At 43.9% G+C, this 23,113-nt stretch overlaps 1 protein-coding gene across 1 annotated transcript in view; it reads right to left on the minus strand.

Annotated features, from left to right (window-relative positions):
- Nucleotides 1-6,075: 6,075 nt before the first annotated feature.
- Nucleotides 6,076-23,113, minus strand: part of LOC139737957 (structural maintenance of chromosomes protein 1A-like) — a 54,115-nt gene continuing 37,077 nt past the window's right edge. The window contains exons 22-24 of the mRNA XM_071648622.1: nt 11,848-12,026; nt 9,608-9,788; nt 6,076-7,923 (exon numbers count right to left, since the gene is read on the minus strand). Coding sequence (XP_071504723.1) covers nt 7,831-7,923; nt 9,608-9,788; nt 11,848-12,026 — 453 coding nt within the window. The 3' untranslated portion in view covers nt 6,076-7,830. The remainder of the gene's footprint in view (nt 7,924-9,607; nt 9,789-11,847; nt 12,027-23,113) is intronic.

The following is a 23,113-nucleotide window of genomic DNA, read 5'->3' on the forward strand; positions in this document are numbered from 1 at the left end:
TGTTGTTTATATTTGTTAACTTAGTGAAGAAATCCCCACATTGCTGAAAAAAAAAAAATCAATTTTGCGTTGAGCTGTGAAAACTTAGAAATATCGACGGTCCATGTGCGCAAGGAATCTTTTATATGGATATATACCTCATGATATTTTTCTGCGGTGTAATTAAATCAAATCAACAATTAAAGAATTGGGACCTTAGTAGAAGATCTACACTGTATCATGAAATCAAGAAATTAAGAAGTATGATATTTTATTGATCATTTCATTTCAGTTTCAGGAAAACTGGAATATATCAATCATTAAGCTTTTATATACGAAACCCTGCACTGCAAACGCATCGCAAGATATCGTGCTCCCCCATCCTTTATGAGGGGAATGGAACCCATATTATGTATGTGGATTGAATGCATAATTATTATATGACATGCAGAATATTGGTAGAGCACATCATTGAAGTTTGTGGAAAAGTTGAAAATTCCGTTTGAAACGTTTGAATCTTTACAGTTTTCGTATCGCCATCGCTAGATAAGAATACTACAACAAGTTGTGATGTATTAGACAATGATATGTATGAAGAAAATGATAGGGCCTATAAAGAGAATTGAACATATTCAAAAATTTCCAGTATAATGATGCAGCACTGGCTTATACCTCTTTCAGAAGGCAGAGGAAATAATATTACCCTCAACATTATCATGTCAGTAACAAGTGGAAGGAATGTGCCCTTTTCATTTAAAAGCAAAAATGAAATGGGGGGGGGGGGGATTCTCTTGCTATCTTCTCTATATCGTTGTCCTATTGTGACATCACATGTTGAAGTCGTCTTATTGCGCAATGGCGGTATAATACCGAAACTTTAAACGTGAACGAATTGTCCGATTTTCCTCAAACTTCACTGATGTGCATTCACTCAATCCACACATATATTTGGATGTGATTTCCCTTTAAGTTACGGCGGCATATGGGAAAAAGTTAGAATACAGTCTTGACATTCCCATGAAATTCTGTCGGAGACTGAAATTGTCATCAGATTTTATTTAGCACTTCTGACTATCTCGACAAAAGTACTTTTCAATACTAGACAGATCACCCGCGTGTTTGGCTATATAGTGTGTTTCTTCCCACTGAATTATCGGTTGACATTCTTGTGCAGATATGTAATTTCAGCTATGTGATCCTGCGGGAGTATGTCCAGTGATGAAAAATCAATCAGAGAGTTTCGGCTGAAGCGCCCCCCCCCCCCCCCCCCCCACACACACAATTTAATGTTCCGGAAGAGTGGGTTACCGTCAGGCTTGTTGCGGAAATAATTTCAGTCCACATTACTCGCCAAACAAATTGTGTTGATTCTATCTTCCATTTCAGCAGTCTTATTTCAGGTCATTTACTTTTTATTTCTCTAACATATACTGTAATGATTACTTGTTACTAATAGTAATACTATCAGAAACGTAACAGCTTCCTAGTTTCTAATGTTTCGCTATGACTTTACTTCAATGGTATGTCAATAAGTTAATTGTGTACTACATATACATGTAGTTCTTTTCATATTCGAAACATTATGTCTATTTTCATGATAGACCAGGATAATCATGATTTCGGGCTTACCTTATATACTCAATTCAAATACTATTACAAGAAATACGACTTACTAGTATTACGAAATTAAAAAACAACAACAAAAAGACCAAAACACAGAGTCAACAGGCGGCTTAACACAGTGAAAAATAGGATAATTCCAAAACGATCTAACTTCACTCCATTATTCAGTGTCATACCATATTTTCTATACTGTGTCTATTGGCAAAACTTCTTTGAAAGAGAAAGGATATGTTTAGTTCACCGGCAGAACCAGTCGATGGTATAGTACGCTGAAAATGAGAATGTCAGACTTCCACATTAATTGTGGCTGTTTAAATCATTACCTGACGTGACGTATATATCCATCTGTTTCACCTCGCTTGTTTCTTGGTCTGGCTAGCGGGACCACTCCATTCAATTCCGTCGCATTTGCGAAACCTTTCATCTGTTCATTTCACTGTGGTAAATGGGATGGCAATTGGATCCCATTTCAAATGCCCTTGGCCATGAAAAACGGAATTATTCGAATTTATTCGTTTGCCTGTTTATATTCATGGAGCGAGTGAAGGCGTTGTCAAGGTAAAACATTGAATTTCTTGGGCGGGTACATTCGAGTGGCCATGAATCAAATACAGGTGTTAAAGGGGAATTCGAAACAAGTTTATAAGTTAGTTGGCATGCAAACAAAGAGTTAAATTTTGCAAGCACAGCAATAAAAATTTACGACATCAAGCATGCGACATCAATCATAAATAATACATAATTATAGAACACCGACAAGAATCAAAATCCTTGTCATGTATTTTTAAACAAAAACGCACAAGCACACGCAAGCACACACACACACACACACACACACACACACACACACACAAACAAACAAACAAACAAACAAGTATAATATATTCTCGTGCAGCTCGATGGACGTTTGCTTCTTGATCCCTTTATATGCATTACTTCAAACATGCTTGAGAAAACGAATAAAACAATAGCCCTATATATTTCAGGACATCCATCTCGGCAGCTCGGTCCATTTACTATACATAAGTTTTTCAGACGAGGAAGTGTATAACGCACGTAAAGTCCGTCAGTGGTTTCCTTTTTGTCTACCTCAATACCACAGTCTGCACATAGTATTTCCAGAATAAACACAATCCAGACGTTAATTGGTTTTTATTGCAGGACGTGGGACAGGAACATATCAGTCTTAGCAATTTAACTCTCCTCTTCCCAGAACATTCCGAGAACTACTAGTACTTTGAGCATTTCTCTGTCCTGCTGATGTATCACGGATTGTAAGGGAGTGTGACGGTGCAGTTTGTAATTGTAGAACCAGGGAGGTGGAAGAAACCAAACATTTCATGTCATGGAGACCTCGTGAGTAAGTGGTATTTCCTCTTTTCACCGTTCTCCCAACCTTTTATTCGTGAAAGCAGCGCACTCCCGTTAGAACGAACGCAGTTATAACGAAATTCCGGTTACAAGGAAAACTTCAGGCGCAAACATCGTTCGATCTATATATATATATTTTTGATTTGTTCGCTGATAACGAAATTTCGATATAACGAAAGAAAACTGCCTACTGGTATCTCGTGGACTTCGATAACGGGAGTCAATTGTATAATTCTGCAAAGCACAAACAAACTTTGCGTGAACCTTTTGTTAAAGCTACTCTTAATTTCCTCGAAAGCCGATGTTTTTCGAATTTACCAAAAAGCTGATATATATTTTCCTGTCGCCAACAGTATAAATAAAACATCGCTTAACGTTTACATTAACTTTTTCAGCTGGATAAAATCAACAGAAGATCAGAAATTTCTTTGAAAATCAGACATGAAAATATAAACGTTGCCACTTGTCCCGTTTTCCCGTTTTCAGCGGTCAAAATCACACACCACTACCAGACTACGCGTTTACCTTAATTTTGATAACTGGGTAAAATCAACAAAAGATCAGAAGTTTCTTTGAAATCAGACATGAAATACGAACGTTTTCATTTGTCTTTCACCAAAACGTGACATTAGTCGCAGAAAAATTTTGAAGTTAGGTGAGGTGATGTCATCGATTTACGGCTCTAGTACCGGTCGGTTAAAAACGAACGATAACAAATCAAAATCATGTTGTTGATCCAAACCTTTAACACAACCCCTAAGAAGTAATCATTAGTAATTTAGTACATGATAACATAACGAGATGAAAATAATTAATTGGTAACTTAGTACATGATATTGTGTGATATTATGCTGTGATGCAAATGATTCACTATTAAAAAAAAACAGAAAAGAAAAGGGAGACGTTACGAAGACTTTTGCGCTGTTCAGGTCATTATATATATTCCGCAATAGACCTTCATGATCTCTTAGCCGACTGTGGAGCTGTGACCATCGGCTTTCAAAAAAACAAACGAAATAAGAATTTTTATAATACAGTGTATTCTTTTGTCATTATGTGTGATTTTAACAAAACTGCTACCATATTAGGTGGGTTCTACTTCATTATTTAAATTGGAGTTAACTTTGACATGGAGTGACATTCCTCTTTACCTTTTAAAAGATTTATTCAATTTAATATTGCAGTTTTCCCCGACTTATGTTTACATCTCAAGTCACACATTCATCTCCAGATCTGAACAATATGACATAATCTTTTATATTGTCTTGTCTATCTTTGTAATATAACACTCAAAAGTCCGTTTGGACTTATATTTTCCCCTAAAGACAATAAATATTTTCTTTAAGCGCTGCACGCTTCGGGAAAATATAAGCTCTTGGGGAAAATAATAACTCCCAAGTGGATGTCAAGCTTTATATTACACCTGTAAAAACGCAATATCTGTATAATATAGTATGTGTATATACAGTATATATAGTATATATATATATATATATATATATATATATATATATATATATATATATGCATACACACTAACACACAGAGAGACACATCCTTTAGGGTCAAGAGTGTCCAGGGCACCGTTTCATCGAAGTTGTCAGTCTCTGACAATTATATAGTAACAGTCAGTGGCCAAAGCTTCTCAGCCAATCAAAACCACGGATATGACTGAAATTGTCAGAGACTGACAACCTGTCAGGACTGACTAAATTGATGAAACACCACCCAGTAACATCTAACTCAAGCAACCAAAAAAAAAAAAATTATCATTATTCTTACTCCATTGTCAGAGTGCCTGAAACTGTGTCAATTCTTAATACATTATATAATATATATATGAAAAGTTTGTTTTCAAAAACCGGTAAGTCCAATTTTTGAAGATTTTGAAGTAAGGTCTCCGTCATATAGTACAAAATTATACCTTTTAAATGATATGTTGGTCACTACATAAACAAAAAAAATTGAAGTTATGGTCAAAGGAAGCAAAAATTTTCTTATTGCTTGACCTTAAATCGCAAATATCTCCATTTGGCAAATATGGACTTGTCGGTTTTTGCGAACAAACTCTTCATATATATATATATACATGTAATATATATGTGTGCGTGTGTGTGTGTATTACATATGTGTATATATATATATATATATATATATATAACGCCTGAAGAGATCCTTGTCATTTGATTGGCCGTTTGACATTGATCATTCGGCCCATTTCACTCATAAACATTCATTATTTGTACATTGTATAATACATATATATATATATATATATATATATATACAACGTATATACATATAATAGTAAATAATTTAACACAGTTGCACTATAATCTTTTAAAACTTTTTGATACATGCACGACAGTTATGACATGATTCTTTATTCTTGTGCAATTGTTGTGTCTGTTATTAACAACTTTTGTAAAATATGCAGATTTACACAACTTAAAAGCACCATCACAGACCAGGAAACAGTTGGAAGAAAAAAAAAAAAATGTTTGTTTGCATTATGCAACTACAATGTTGTAGCATATTTGGTTTATCTATCAGTTGTCCTCATCAAAGGCTTGCAACATTGAACAGGGGCAGTTTGGCAGGTGAAGCTGAGAAGTAAAAGGGAAAGTATAACAAGTGTAATCATTAGGTATAACACTTCAGGATTGAGGAAGCTAATTAGAATGGGAGTCATTTACATGTACAATGTACTTCCATGTTTTTCCTATGGCTCTCTCATTGATCTTCCTATTTAGATGTAGGAAGAGAAAATGTAATACACTCCTGAGGTTTTTCTTTTTTTCTTATTTTTTTTTTACATTACAGCGCTCACTTCTCCACAGAACATCACACAAAAGAAACACAATGCAATGAATGCGAGTGGCAATTCATTAAAGTTTCATGCCACGATGTTTCTGGTTCTACAGTACCCTTCAAGTTTTATCTTGCTTGCACTGTATGTCATTCAAAAGGAAAGAGAACAAAACAGTTCAGTGATTGAAAACACTTTCTGATTTGTAGATGTTCATAATGAAGCTGCTGATGAAGGTCAGACATACAACAATAAGGACAGGAGTAAAATACAAAAATGCACTTGGGGTTGAAATAGAAAGGCCAAGCTTTTCATTTTATTGAACAAATAGGATTCAATTCAGTAACATGCAACATGAACGAGTCACAGATCACCAAAACACACACGGCTGCACTGAAATTTGAGTGATATTTCACTAGTTTACTTGTGATGAAAGCTAACAACATTCATTTCATATCAGTTTGTGGTACTCCAATTTGCTTTAAATCCGTTTTGTGCTTGAGGAACACATCCAATGCCCCTTTCCCCGAGTAATTTCTGTTTCTAAAAGTGCAACATAGCTCTTTCGATAACATGAAAGCAAATAACTTGCCGAACACTCACTATACCATACATGTACACAAATTTGTACTGGAAACAGGAATGGTAACCAGGCTTTGTACAGCAGCATGCAAATTTTACCATTGATGTTTAATCTGTGTCTCGAAAGCAATTAAGAATTGGGCAAATTTCTTCAAAACAAGCACCTTTTCTCTACAGTTCTACACAATCACTTTTATACAACCCAACTGGTAATCAGTATGCATGTAAATTATCAATTACACAATCTTCCTTTTGAAAAAGAAAAAAAGTTACTAATTTTGATATGAAATCCAGTATTTTGTAACTTTACAAACAGACCAAAAAAACAAAGTACATGATCATGATATAATACAATTATGAACCAAAATGAAGTTTTGTCCCACTCCAGTGAGTTCTACCATGTAAGTTCTGTCCAAGATTAGACCTAAAATATTGTAAAAATAGCACTGATACAAAATCTGTGTCGTCACTTGCTACTGTATGATCATGACAGCACTTTCCAAACACATCAAAGAAGAAACATGAAGATGTGTTTTTGAATTAACATAATTCCATGTGTGGGTCATGGAGTATATATGAATTTAATTTCATTTTCTACAACAGACCAAGGGAGGTCGTGGGTTCAAACCCCGGCCGCGTCATACCAAAAGACATTAAAAGATGGGAGTTGCTGCTGCCTTGTTTGCCGTTCAACAGTTGAAAAGGTTAGAGCAACGTCGATCTGGCGCTGCTCAGTGGCTGCCGGGCCCACGATCAATTGGGCAAAATGAATTTCCATTCTTGGACAATAAAATTTGGAGTTTATATCCAAAAACAATTATTAAAAAAAAAAAAAGATTTCTGAAAATTGCTTGAATTTTTGCTCCTTGATATTCTATCAGGGGGAAAAAAGCCTTATTTTTTAATCAACAGATATGCATCATATCTGTACTGAAAGCCATGAAGTTACTGTCCATAAAGTCATCTATCATGAAACACAAAACAAACTATGCACATTACAACAGAAGGAAACAGGAATTAAAATACATATGCTGACAATATTGGTACAAAATCACTGATTCTACACACTTACGTCTACAGTTTAGTCTGTACAAATCACAAACTATACAGGGAGCATAGAGCTGCAGTAGGCCAAAGAATTGTATCGAATTCTTAATCCACCCTTCCCTCACTAAGCACAGAATAAATACAAGCAGAGTGGAAAACACATTTGATATCGCAAACATCATGGCACACACAGAGACGCTACATTACTTGTCTGTCATCCCCGCTGTTTGTTTTTCTCTCAACGTGACCTAAATCTCATCACCTGACCCAGATATCAGAGGCAATCTCTTGGTCCTTCGACCCACGGAGTAAGGAATTCACCGGAGTGGGACAAAACTCTGCTACTGCTCTGCTTGAGAAGACATGGCTCCCCTCACACCCAAGGTTCTCGCTTGACTTGGGCTGCTCTTGAAGAGGGATTATCGGACACCAACCATGGGGTTGGAGCTCGGAATGTCGGGATACTCTGTCAGGTCAAGGGTCAGTACTCTGCTGATGATGCATTCTCCTTGCTGTGGAGTTAAAAATAAAGAAGAAAAGTCATAATATTTAGTAATCTTGAACTAACCTAATGCCAAGGACTACTGTATTGACAAAGCAAACGCATTAAACTGTGGAGAATGAGCTCTGTTGCGTTGGAATTTTTCTACTCAAGGTTACGGCCTTTATTTGTTTCTTGTTTTGTTTGTTTGAGAAAAAGGGATCTTCCTCACCATGACTGTCTACAAAATTTCAAATGACCTGCCTCAAAGAACTTTCAAAGACTATACCATGATGACTCTCACCCCATCTGACATGAGCCAAAAATTATCAACAAGGACACAAAGAGGCTTCAGGTTTCCATGATTCCATCTTAGCTATGTAAAGCCAACTGATTCAAAACTTATTTTTGAACATATTCTGTGTAATACGTGCATTTGCATTGATGGTGAAGTACCACAGCACGTCGCGCAGTATTTTGTAGTTAATGTAAATGTGGAAAATTGAGCAAAGAAAATGGGATTCCATCGGGATTCGAACCCGAGACCTCCGGATGCTAGCCCGGTGCTCTACCGACTGAGCAATAGAAAGCCCTAGTTCAGTGTTCCTCCCAGAAACCCTAAATTCTCAATGCTCAAATGGTCAGAAGCTATAGCAGTGTGTTTGTGTGTGACACACACCTACACACTTGAACCTGGCATAAACCCGAAGGATAATTCAACTTGGGGTTAAGTGCGAGGGATCACCGAAGTGATGCAGCTTTTTGAGTATGTAACAAACGTAAACAGAAAAAATGTAAATGTGAATACAATGCAAAATACACTGCGTAATAACGCAGTATTAAAGGTGGTACAGTCAAACCTGTCTTAGCAACCAAGTGCTGTATACGACCACTATAAACAATTCCCTCCGAGAGAAAAATCATGTTAAAGGACCTGTCTACAGTAGCCATCTGTCTATAACGGCCACTTTTTTGTCTCCCTTGGGTGACAGGTATAGACAAGTTTGACTATAATTTCAACTTTTCATGAAATAACCATGCGAGATTTAAGTGTGAATTGTGTCACAAAATACCACTAATCGTACAGCAGTGTAGAGCATGTACAAATGCGGACTCTGCTACAGGTAGACACAAATGAATCACGATATAGTAATAGACTGATTGTCCTATCAAAAGAATCCTGACAAATCATAACAGAACCAACACCACATGGAACACTGTGGGTTGTACAGACTACAACAAAATTATTGCACGATATCACACTTCATGTGCACCAAAAAAAAAAAAAAAAAAATGCAGCTGTAAGAAATCAAACCTCGTGATTATGTTGATTGAATGAAATTCTTTCGTATATCTAAAATAACATTTGCAATGTGCTTTCATGTTCAAAAATATCGCAATATAGCTTCTGATCACAATGTCATCACCTGTCTAGCAGGAGGGCCCTAAGGTTTTTCTGCTATAAAAAAAAAAAAAAAAAAAAATTACACACAAGGTCACACACACAAAAATGATGACTAAATCATATGAAAGAGCTTTCAAAACTTTGTTGACTTATGTCACAATCCTATACTTGATTCTGGGGTCAAAATGTCATGCTAGGGTTCTTCTGCGGGACAGGCGAAGAATTGTGTCCTTTTCTTTGATAAATCCCATTAAAATCAAATGAGAAACTCGTCAAAGCAAATATGATTGGATGCCAGGAGGACACATACCTCAGGGTAGATACCGATGAGGGCGTCGGCATGGTTGTAAAACTCCTCCTTGAGGGAGATGACGAGACATTGGAACTGATTCTCAGACTGCTCCTTGATGTACTCTGCCACCTTGCTGATGTTGGTGTTATCCAGGGCAGCATCAATCTCATCCAGCACAAAGAAAGGGGCTGGATGGTAGCTGAGAATGACAAATATCCAACCAAGATAGCATGGCATCTTTTTCAAAATATGAATACACAGTCTAACACTCAGAAGTCAAATATCTATCTACTGAGACCAAAGAACAGGTATTTTCACTCACTGTAAGTTGAATATATGGAAATGAGAGAGGAAAAAGTGACAAAAATGATTTTTCACTTTATAGAACCGAATAAACCAACACCCTTTTAAGCTTTGACATAGTTCATTTGACTCATGGGAAGTTTACTACACAATGCAAAGTTGACTGCATCACATCATCTTATACACTCAGCACATGGTTTTGTAAAATCTGATATCGCTGCACTGACATTGCAATCTATGCTCTAATAATATTGTCTTGGGTGTCACCGTGTAGCAAGTTGCAAATCCATGGCACCAGAGAAATGCTTAGCATATGTGATGAAAAACAGGATTACTTCCGAAAAAAATCTCTAATTGTTAATTGCCACACCATGGTGCAGTTTGAGTGACAATTTGACACATGCAATGCAGATGTTGCCTGGTCACTAATGTGGACTGAGAATGAGAGGCCAGAAATGAGCAACAAACTTTATAGAATTAACCTTAATGCTTCTTAATGGAATTAATACCTTATGACCTAATGACAACAAACAATCTTTCAAGAAATTGTGCACTTTTGCATAACTTTAGGGTAGACTTCCTTCTAAGATAGCCTTGCAAAAAGTGTGTGCATCCATGCATTCGTGCTTAAGCTTAGTAACAAGGGTAGGGTAGGGTGATACAGCATAATCAGTGGGGGTGGCTGTCCCGTAAGGAAGTCTTTTAGACTTTTTTTTTCACAGGAAGTATACAAAGATGTGTAATGTAAAAGGTAAACAGATACATAAACACATACCGCAAACCTCTCTTCCTCATGCAAACTTTCAAACACATTTAAAACATACTACAGTCATAACTCACAGCTAATAATGATACTGCCGGTATCCCCCTGTGTATGGCAGAGTGATTCTGACTGAAGCTTCATGACTCCACAGGTAATCATGTACTCACACAGACATTGATAATCAGGTCATATTTTCCTCTCAACTACGTCAAGCAGAGAGCTGATCTATTGGAAACTTGCAGAGGGTCAGAACTCCAACAGCAATCATACACACACACAGTCAATGATGATCAATTCATGTTCCTATCTAAACTGCTTATTATGTCAAAGGGATATTCAAAAGGACAGTCGCAAAGGGTTATAAATCCAATGGCAATCACGCACTCACTCACTTGCTCTTACTCATGTGATGTTCTGCTCTCACTCAATGATTGACAAAGAGTCAAATGGAAATTCACAAAGGGTCATATAGTCAATTATAGCAATCATGCTCTCAGTCACTTGCTCTAAATCACGTGATGAATTCCTCTCCTCTCACCTGTAAGTGGCAGAGAGCTATTCCAATTGAAACTTGTAAAGGGTCATACAATCAATGGCAATCATACACTCACTCATTTAATCTCAATCATAAGATGTCCTCCTCTCACCTGTGTATGTTAAAGAGCTATTTCAATGGAAACTTGCAGAGTCATAATGTAAACAATCGCAATCAAACACTCACACGCTTGCTCTCAGTCACACAATGTCCACCTCTCGCCTGTGAATGACAAAGAACTGTTCCAATGCAACTCGCAAAAGGTCATATAATCAATGGCAATCATATACATACTCATTTGCTCTCAATGAGATGCATTCCCCTCACCTGTGAATGGCAAAGAGCTATTCCAATGCAACTCGCAAAAGGTCATATAATCACTGGCAATCATATATGCACTCATTAGTTCTCAATCATGTGATGTCCTCCTCTTACCTGTCAATGGCAAAGAGCTATTCCAATAGAAACTTGCACAGGGTAATATAATCACTCGCAATCATTTATTCACTCATTAGCTCTCAATCATGTGATGTCTTCCTCTCACCTGTTAATTACAAACCAAAATCTATTCCAATGGAAACTTGCAAAGGGTCGTATAGCCAATGACAATCATACACTCACTCATTTGCTCTCAATCATATGATGTCCCCCTCTCACCTGTGAATGGCAAAGAGTAGAGCCAGGGCAGCAACTGTCTTCTCCCCACCGGACAAGTTGTCCATGGGCCGGAAACGCTTGCCCGGGGCCACACAGTTGTAGTTGATGCCATCTAGGTAGGGTTCTTCAGGGTTCTCTGGCCCAAGGAAGGCCTGGGCACTGTGATTGCGTGACAATGCCTGGAGCAAAAACATTCAGTGGTAAGGAGAGAGAAAGATGGTAAGAAGATGGTAATCATAGCCAAGTTTATTCCAAGTAAAATTACTGCATGTGAATTGCAGCTTGGATTATGTCACGTCTTGACTATTTCTTCCAGAAATAGTGATATCACAATGTCATTTGCAAAAGAAAGAAGAAAGAAAGAAATATGAAATGGGAATAGAATGCTGCTGAGATGTGATAACTATAAACACACTGATATATCTCCCATGAAACAATAACCAAGATGAACATTTTTTCCAGTGTCCAAAGTAGTTGGGCAGTATGGCATAAAAACATAGTAATCATATTGTTTAGGTCTCAAATTGATGAGTCTGCCTTAAAAGGCTACATCCCAGTCAAGAAATGAGACAAAACAATGCAGAGAATTTTTGTTGTTGATACCTTATTATCAGGGTTAAGTTACGGTAGTTCTTTTTGTTTCAACAGATGCTAAATAGCTCAAGGTATAGAACGTCTTAGAAGTTATTCATATTGTTGATGTTTCCAATATAAAAATGCATTTGAAAACCAGACATACATAGGGAGGAAGAAATACAAAATTGTAGAAAATAAAGAAAAATCACATGTAAAAAAAAATGTTATCACAGAGTGTGATGGGTAATGAAGAAAGGGAGGAGTTCTTTATATGAATGCTTACCCCACATAATATAATAAGAAATACCAACACACACAAAGATTTGTTATGGATGAAGAAATTGTTTTACTCCACTATACTCCTCATTGTATGACTTTGACCCTGAGAGCATGAACTTGATGCACAGGACGCACTAAGAACAGCTTCCCTCCTAGCCATGTGTTTTCATGTGGAGTGCTCTGGGCTGAACGCACACCACCACTGCCCTCGCTGCTTATGGCTTTACATGCATCACCACCGCCCTATGCTAGCTGCTTGAGGCGTCTCCCTGGCTCACACCACGCTGGGAGATGAGCACAAACAAACAATTTTCCCATTTTAAAGCTTCAACACCCCGTGCAACAAGGTCAACACGCCACCCTATTTATGATAACTAAGACAACCACCATGTCAATCTACACATTATAAGTTTATAATGACTTCTTTAAGGAAAGTTTGGGCTATTTACTGATCACAGGTGGGTACAACATGGTGTGCAGCGGAGTTGTTAAACTTGAAAAGAGTGTGGCGCGCACACACACATGCACACACACACACACACACACACACACACATGATCAGCACTGGTCTTAAATTGAAAATTTCATGGCATGGATTCCACAAAGCATTTGGTCTCTCTTTAATTTCACAGCTTTGTGATACAAACTGACTTCTGGTAATAGAATACACCTGCTTGAGCAAACTTCCCAACACAGGTCATTGACAGCATAAGCCTCACTAAGTCGCACCCACACTGAGTCAAGGTGTTGATAATCTTTGCACTTCCTAATGTTATGGTATACTAGCACAAAACCGCTTCCACATAATGTAACTTTAATGGCACACTCCCGCAGAAGAATGCTTAAACTTGGAATATGAGGGCATGGGAGGGTCAATTTCATGATCTTGAAATAGTCTGCATACCTGGGCGAAATTGTCTGCATCACGCGTAATAGGCTCTTGGTGTGAGGAGCTGAGAACCTCACACTCGCCTGCCAAGAAAACATCCCCTGCGGCTCGCCACAAATGTGGCTGGCACATGCCCCGTTTATTCACCCTCAGGACCTGTTGAATGCTAACTTCATCACCACCAGCTACAGCAGGGAACTGAGTGAGCTTCTAACTTGGGGGATTGTTCGTTTTTGGCGTAGTTGTTGCATTTCCCCCTCATTTTTTTGGCTTTAATTGCAAGTTGGAGAACACTACAAAGGAGTCAATAAAGTGCACTTGTTACCAGGAAAACTCTATTAGTGATCCTATTATATGTAATGTCACTTGTGCAACCTGTCCAGGTGCTTACAGAATACGAGTCGTAACTGCCAGTAAATATCAAATCATGCACAATCAATGGGAACTGGTATACACTGGTGATCCAGTCTTGCATGAAGTATACATGAATCTTGAAAACATCTCTTTGAACAGCAGCAGACTTGTGACACCCTGCTGTGTCAAGGCTCTTGCTGACACAGCACATAAAAACAAACATACAAACAAATGAACAACCTTTTCATATAAACAGAATAAAAAGATCTTGTGAACTTGCAGGTACTACAAAGACAGATAGACAAACATCAAAACACCATGAAAAAAAAAAATCATCTCAACAGGAGATCAGGGTGAGCCTACTTTTGGAATACTGCTACTTTGACAATGAACTACACAATGATGACAACAAGAGATGCATGCTTTTAACCAAAACTCCTTACTACAAATTATTTTGACCTGCGGAAAGCAATTCCCTTTGCCTATCCAAACATGTATACTGTAAAAGTGGAAATTTTCTTGCATTTTGTGTAACGTGAAACTAATGCAGAAATAAAAGTGCACATTTTTCTTTTAATTTGCTACATGTACAGCTGTAATACTATTCTATATTTTGATTCCATGGAATCACAGATATGTGAAATTCATCTTATATTCAGCCAAACAAAAAAAAAAAAATCACTGGCACACAAATTACCACTTTTACAGTATTGACAATCAAATAAATGCATTCAAGTATCTGCAAATTATTGAATTCATTTCAGCAATATGAGGGAGAAAGAATATTGAATTCAGTTTTTAAAGTTAGATACTCTCACTTGCAAAAAAAAATCATTAAGGTCCAAACCTGAAGTAAACAGATATCATTTTGTTAAATGTAATATTCTCTTCTCTTCAGCAGGCTTAAAGACATCAAAAGCATTTAAAGAAAAATAGGAAATCCTATGAATATGTACATGTAGCACATGTTTGACCAAAAACAGTGTCATCTTTGAGACCCTGCCCCTGATTATCTGAACAAATCAAGATTTGCCTGAACAGTGAAGGATACTTTGCTATGCTGGGATAAATAGAAAATGGATGCATTTAAAGAAGATTATAAGGGGTGAAATGTCTCTTTGTATTTTCGATATGAAAATCTTAGAATTCAAAAGCTTTTTCTTCTTTTAAAATGCAGGGTGACTGCTCCTAGGCCCTACTAGAAACCGTTTATGAAGACAGTATGATTTTTTTTTTCAGCCCTAGACACTGACATGCTGTGTATAATTCCCTCTACTCACTTTTAGAGCTAAGGAATTAGATCTAGGACTCATTCTTTGACCCACTTCACACACACATGAAAGAAAAGGAGGGAAACTGTCGCTTTCCAATTCTAATTGCTGAACAGAGTAAACTAAAACAAGCAAATAAACCTGTAAGTACACTGCAGAACAAAATGCCAATATCTGCAAGTGGAAATGATCAGTAGTAATGCTGCTGATTTAGAAGTCTCTTAATTCCTAAACTTTCAAGCCTCTGCCAGTAACAAAGTATACATGTACAAGTTGTAGGGCCATCATGAGAACACACAAAACACAGCCCTGGCTGCACACTGACCCAATTCTTCTACCGGTCTAACCTGTCTGTCGGACCACTAGGTACCCGGTTTTTCCATTTTTTACTCATAAATTTCTGAAAAAGTTACTGGTCCGACAGTGATTTTTACTAGTCAGGAACCGTTGGACCAGTGCCAGTGTGCAGCATTGCATAACATGACACTTGTTTGGTCCAATTGAAATTTCATTCTCTGGAGTATGAATATTGCCAATTTAGATCAAATCTGTTGCAAACTACATTTTTCACCAAGATACACACCCCCCCCCCCCCCCCCGAAACACTGTGATTACAGCTACCAGACAATGGATGTAGTGCTCAATGGCTCACTTGAGTCTGTGGCTCACATGAACTAGCAAGATAAATCAAGACAAAGTCCCTCAGAATACTAATGATAGTTTGGCCACATGCTAAGATGCCATGCAATGCTGCTGATACTCTGACCATAAGAGGAAGTTTTTACACTTGCTGCCAAGAGAGAAACTATGCATCATTGTTCATGAGGATCAGGCGTGATCCTCTTATCTACGAGGTACATCGACCACCTATCTGTTATAGTATGCTATTATCCCGATAATTGCCCTAACATCGAACAAAGAAACTTTTACACAGTAAGCCTACCTTACACCGCCCGTGTCCCCCAGGCCGCACGCACGTCCGCCCGTACGCACGTAACCAGTCACCCGCCATGACTCTTCCTCCAGTTCCACACAACCAGGTCACCCGCAAACGGGACACACAGTCAAGTCGCGCCGCGAGGCGAGGGGAAGGAGGGGGGGACACAGATAGGTGGTCGATGTACCTCGTAGATAAGAGGATCACGCCTGATCCTCATGATCTACATCAGTACATCTGACCACCTATCTGTTATAGTATGCTAGACCGACACGGACTAACAAGGGAGGCTTGGCTGTAAGGCGGTGTAATCAACGGGACTTCGCCGCTGACAAAAGGGCAGCCCTAGAGAAGGAGGGCACAGCAGCGGGAACGTCCCGCAGATAGAAAGAAATGAAAGAATTGGGAGAACGCCAATAGGCTGCTCTTTGGATCTCCTCAACCGACACTCCTGCGAATAAGGCCCAGGAGGCGCTGATCCCGCGAGTGTCATGAGCGCGAGGCGCTACCCCCGGGGAGAGAGCCTCTGAGCCAGCCGCTTTGATAGCGGCAACAATCCACTTCGATATGGTGTCTTTAGAGGCAGCAGAGAAGGGCTCCTTAGTCACTACAAAGAGTTGATCCCCGGAGCGTCGGTCCTTGGTACGGGCGCAGTAATATTTCAGGGCCCGTACCGGACACCAGACTTTGTCCTCTGCGACAGAGGAATGAGCGGCCAGAGGTTGGATGAAGATCTCAACCGGACTGGAGGCTGCTGTCTGATTTTTGGCCACATACGAAGGGCTAGGGATTAGCCTCACACCAGCCCGTTCCCACCGTATGTGGCCCTGCAGGGTAGACAAAGCATGCAGCGCACTACGGCGCTGCCCAGATGCGATAGCCAAGAGAAAAACCGTTTTGATGGTTAAATCCCTAAGGGAGGCTTCGGCCAAGGGTTCGAAAGGCGACCTGGCAAGCGCCTCTAGCACACGGGGAAGGCTCCAGGAAGGGAGCAATCTCCTCGTCGGGGGGCGTTCCAAGAAAAAGGCGCGAAGTAAGCCTGAGAGGGCGGGGGCAGTGGATATAGTGGACCCATCCTCGAAGCCAGTATGCACTGCCGCGATGGCGGAGCGATACCCCCTAATGGTAGAGATGGTTAAGCCTCTGTCAAAGAGGGAAACCAAAAAGTCCGCCACATCTCTTAGAGGGGCTGAACGGGGATCCACCCCGTGAGATTGGCACCAGGAATAGTATCCAGCCAAATGGGAATTGTAAGCCTCCCGGGTGGATTCTCTCCGGCTGCGGGCAACGAGTGAAGCAACTCGTTCTGACAAGCCCGCCTGAGTACCGGATTCCCTGATAAGGGCCAGGCAATCAGGTGGAGAGAGCTCGGTCGGGGATGTAGAGCTCCCGACACCGGCTGCGCTATTAGATCTGGGCGAGCTGGAAGGAGCCTTGGGCTCCCCACCAGTAGGTTTGTGAGCTCTAGGAACCAAGACCTCCTTGGCCACCAGGGGGCTATAAGGAGGATGGTAGCCTGGTCCCGCCTGATCTTGCGCCGGACGCGGGGAATGAGGGGGAAGGGTGGGAACGCATAGCCTCTGAATCCCTTCCACTGGAAGGAGAAGGCGTCCAGCCGCCAGGCTGCGGGGTCCTGCACTCTCGTGCAGTACCTGGGTAGCTGAGCATTCAGCTCCGAGGCGAAGAGATCCACCTCCAGTGGTGGCATCTGATTCACCAGTCGACTCATGATATGCGGGTCGAGTCTCCACTCGGAGGGGAGGACCCGGCCTCGGGACAGGAAGTCCGCAATGAGGTTGTCCCTGCCCGGTATATACGAGGCCATGGGAAAAATCCCCCTGCGCCTGCACCATCTCCACAGTGTGGCAGCGAGGGCGTTCAAGCGTGGGGAATGCGTGCCGCCCTGCTTGTTGATGTATGCCGCCACTGTGACATTGTCTGTGCGGATCAACACCGTCTGGTTTTGGAGTAGAGGTAAGAAGTGGTGGAGGCTCAGGATAACCGCTTGAAACTCCAGCACATTGATGTGGGGGAGGGTAGCCGAAAGGCACCAGTCCCCATAGGCATGGAGCCCCTGACAGTGACCGCCCCAACCCTTGTGGGATGCATCGGTAGTCACTGTGAGCGAGGGATGGGGGGGCTGCAGAGGGCTGCCCCTGCTCAGAAACTCCGGGCAACACCATCGCCTGAATAACAGGCGGGTGGCCGGGGGCAGGGGAACCATTTTCGTCAAGGGGTCCCGAGACGGATGGAAATGACTGAGCAGATGGATCTGCAGGGGGCGCATGTGCAGTCGACAGTCCGGCAGCACATCGACCAGGCTCGCCAGATATCCTAGGAACTGAAGGAAGGATCTGGCAGGGACTCGTCGCTGCCGTCTGAAACGGCGGGCGGCGGATATGATCGTAGACACCCGAGCTGGGCTGGGGCGCGCCAGCTGACGGGGGATGTCTATCACTGCACCCAGGAAGGTTGGGCGTTGTGTGGGCACGAGCTCCGACTTCTCCCAATTTATGAGAAACCGGAGAGACTGTACTGTTCTCAGCAGAAATGACAACTGGTGAGAGAGCAGGGTCTGGGAGCTGGCTGCTAACAGCCAATCGTCGAGGTAGCAAAATATCCTCAGACCCTGTTGCCTGAGGAAGGCTGCTACACACGCGACGAGCCTGGTGAATAGGCGTGGTGCGGGTTTCAGGCCGAAAGGCAGGGCGCGGAAGCGGAACACGTTCCCCTCGAAGGAGAAACCCAGCAGGTCCCTGGATGCTGGTGCTATCGGGACGTGGAGGTAAGCATCCTTGAGATCTATGGATACTGTCCAATCTCCCGGTCTGAGGCAAGGGAGTATGGACGCCAATGTCTCCATTCGAAAATGTTCCGTACGGATGTGCCTGTTTATTCTCTTGAGGTTGAGAATGAGGCGAAAGCTCCCCGAGCGCTTGGGAACCAGAAAGGTAGGGGAAAGGGATAACCGCAGGTGGTCGCGGATCCGTTCCACTGCCCCCTTCGCTAAGAGGGCGGCGATCTCGGCCGCCATGCCTCTGTGTCTGAGGGGAGGCAAGCGAGGGGGGGAAAGACGGATGACGCCTCCGGGTAAGGGAGTGGCGAGCTCGATGGAGAAGCCACCGCCTACAACGGAGAGCACGAAGGCGTCGTCCGTAATGGCCGCCCAGGCCGGCTGGAAGGCCTGAAGGCGGCCGCCCACCCCGGCTGGGGGGGCCTGAAGCGCTCGGGGCAAGGAGTCAAAAGCCGCCGCGGCCCCTGGCGGCCGGGCGGGTTGATCCTCGCTGTCTGTCTCTACCCCTGTGACTGCGGCGCCCGCGGCCGGAGCGGCGGGGCGGCTTAGGGGGAGGCAAGGTGACCGATACGCGGGGGGGTCCCGCCGAGGGGCGAGCGGCCCCGCGGGATCTGAGCTGCGTGGCCAATTCACGGGCCTGTTGGCACCTAGCTAACTCATCCCTGATCCGAGGGGCAAACTGACCTGAGAACAGAAAGGGGCCCTCGCAGGGCATGTCAGCGGTCAGCTGAACCCGCTGTCTAGCTGAAAAACCCAGTGCTTCTAGAGCCAGGTTCCTGCGACGACGAGTCGTGTACAAGGCTGCACGGGTAGACTGTTTCCACAGTTGTTCCGAGATAGACATAAGCAGTGCGTCGAGCAACTGCCTGTCTTCTGGAGAGACCCGCAGGTCGTCTGCTTGTACGGCCAAATTGGTCAGAGCACCCGCGTACGCTGCCAGACGCATCGTGGATCTGGCCAAGATGGACATATGCGTCCACCTCTTGTCTTCCTCAAGAAAGGAGCGTCTGCGTAGGGGGTTGACCTTCCCCACGTAATCGCCTAGAGCAAGCAGCTCGGGGGATAGCGTCTCTGGGGACAGAAAACGGGCCATGTCGCCCGGTTGAAAAGTGAACGCTCTTCTCAAACCAGGAGGGCCCCCCCTGGGGGACGGTTCACGAGCGATGCGCCCGTACTCATCCTTGAAGTCGGCTGTGAGTGGAATGCCGGGATGAGTACCCGATCCCCCCCGGAAGAGTCGGGACGCCTGGGGCTGTTGCTCCGCAGGGTCCGGGCGGACCGTATAAAACTCTTCCAGGTAGCGGAGGAGCAAGGCTTCCGCCTCCTCACTGAGGTGTTTCAAACCAGGCGGGGCCTCGGTCCCAATCAGGGAGGGCGCCGCCGATGAGGTGGACATAGACTCCCACTCTGAAGAGGGGTCAGACTCTGAGGCAGGTACCCCGAGTTGATCAGAGAGGGGTGGGAAAGGGGGAGGCGCTAGTGCTGGGGAGAAAGTCTCCGCTGGCAGTGCGCTATCGTCCAACAAGGAACGGGCCGTCAGGCCCGAGGCAGGGCGTGGGATAGGGGGCGGTAAGAGCAGACCACCAGTAGAGGTAGCTACCGCAGCCTGACTGACAGCGGCCGGGGCCGGGCGATGCAGTCGAAGGCTCTCTGCCTGAGAGGGGAAAGTTTCCTCCCCGGGCGGAGCCCCTAGTGCCGCGGGAGCACGGCTCGTGCCGGCTATGAGCTCCCCGCGTGGCGGCAGTGGGGCCATGGGTACTGAAGAAGCAGCGGTCGATTCGGCCGGAAGGCCGGGGAGCGACCAGCCTCGGCTCTCTGCGAAGCGGCTGAACACCTCAAAGAGTTCAGCTTCACTAGGCTGAGCCTTAGGAGCCTTCTTCTTCTTTTTGCCCGAGGTTTTGGACTTCTTGGAAGAAGGAGAGGCAGAAGGGGCCGTGGAAGGCCTTTTCTTAGCCTTCTTCCTCTTCAGAGTCCCAAGGGACGAGCTTAAGGGCTGTCCGGCCGGCGGGGTGCCGGTCGAGGACGCCGCCGAAAGCTGCCAGTCCCGAGCGGGAGGCTCAACCGGCGCCGCCCGAGCGGACGGGCCGGGGAGGGTCCCAGTGGTGGTAGGTGCCGGCTTGCTAGGAGCGCGGGCAGTTACCAACCTAGGGCCATGCACCCTGGGGTGCTGGCCGAGTCGGAGGGAGGAGGGGGCCCGCGTGGTGGGCAGCCGGGGCGGACCCGCAGCTGGCGCACCACCGCTCCCGAACCCCGCCGCCGCCGGCCTGAGAGAGCCGGGTGGTGGGGAACGGGCGGGGCCGAGGCTGGACGCCGCTGCAGCCGCAGGGCTGCGAGCAGGCGGGGTGGGGGCGGCTCGCATGAGCGAAGGCGCTCGTGGCGGCACCCCACCGCTCTCTGTCACCATGGGCCGGCTAGGGCCGGGGGACGAGAGGCCAGCCAAACTCCGGTCAGGTCGCCAAGGACGACCACCCTCCTCCCCCGAATCACTTCCCTCAGAAGCGAGAATCTCAAGGGGCGGATCGGCGGAGCCGGATCCGAGCCCCTCCGGTTCAGGGACCGGCAAAGAGACTCCCTCCGCGAGGGGGTTCCGAGCAGAAAGCTCTGAGTCCGTCGGCCGTGCGGCCCCGGACGGAACCAGGGCCGGAGCCCTAAGTATGGGGGGGTGGGAGGATAGCCAAGCCTCCAACGTGGCCCACAAGGGGTCTGACCAAGTGGAGCACGTGGGACAGGGACTAGATCGGGTGCACGTGCGATGCAAAGCGCAAACTGGATGTGCGTCCCAATCTGGAATGGCCCGGCGACAAGAAGTGCATCTAAGAGTCATTCTGTATAAAAGAGAAGAGGACTCAGTTAGCAACAACATAAAGAAAATGTAGACATGAATAAACATACAAGTATCTTTACAAGAAAGTGTATGTTAAAACAAGGGACTCAAAAACCAAGTCAAAGTAGGCTTAAAAGCGTACAAGACAAGGGGCGGGAATTGGGCCGAGCTGGGCCGACAAAATTATCGTTGAAGGCTCAGCATAAAATACCCAAGAGACAGTAAACAAACATGAAACATGTGCGAAAAGGGTGAGAAAAACACCCAATCGAAATATAAAAGAAGCCCCAGAGGCGCGCCATAGGCGTGGGCCACCTCAATAAAGGCCTAAGGGGGGCACGACACACATGAAACATGCACGGAACCGAGTCTGGGGACGAAAACCCAAAGACAAGGTGCAATTAAGTCCCAAAGGGCTAGCCATAAGGTCTACAAACCATAATAAGGACCCTAATGGCGTGCCATACGACTACAAGTTGAGTAAATATGGCCAAAGGGCTTGCCATAGGTCAACGATCGGTAATAATGACGCTAATGGCGTGCCATAGCCCAAGCATGGCGAAGACGGCCACCCACGGCCAGCCATAGGCTAACTACGGTAACGAGATACTAACTCACGGCGTAGAGCCTACGAAGAAACCTCGATGTTTCTAACACCTTCAAAAAGGTCAAAAAACACCAAAAAACTCCCGAGAAGGTATAAAAGCAAGAACGGGAGGAGGAAAAAACATAAAAGGAACGACAAAAAGCCGAACCGAGGTAGGCTAAGACGAGAAAGGGGGAAAAAAACCCGCCAGTGCGTGGCGAGAAGCGAGGCACGGTGCACACACCATACAAACGTATGGGGCAGCGCGAAACAAAACCGCGGAGGTTTGGATCGAAATAAAATTCACGATTTCGCCCCTTTCTCGGTAACAAATGATGACAAAAACGATCTACAAATGTGATACAACAATCAAGGAGCAAAAATAAGGAAAGATATTGCCTGATTGCTGGGGGATCCCGCTGATGCAGTCGGGTTATCACGAGAGATCGAAAACACGTCTAAACGCGATGGTGGGCGAACAGGGAAGAGGAAGAGTCATGGCGGGTGACTGGTTACGTGCGTACGGGCGGACGTGCGTGCGGCCTGGGGGACACGGGCGGTGTAAGGTAGGCTTACTGTGTAAAAGTTTCTTTGTTCGATGTTAGGGCAATTATCGGGATAATAGCATACTATAACAGATAGGTGGTCAGATGTACTGATGTAGATCAAGGCTTCATCTTGCCAACTTGCCAAAACTACAGCATGCTCAATATTCTGCCGCTCAAGTCCTCGGTGGAATGTCTCGCTTTTCCAATA

The sequence above is a fragment of the Diadema antillarum genome, unplaced genomic scaffold (assembly GCF_040938485.1).
Source record: "Diadema antillarum isolate AM-2024a unplaced genomic scaffold, OU_Dant_1.0 seq00000717_RagTag, whole genome shotgun sequence".
Lineage (NCBI taxonomy): Eukaryota > Metazoa > Echinodermata > Echinoidea > Diadematoida > Diadematidae > Diadema > Diadema antillarum.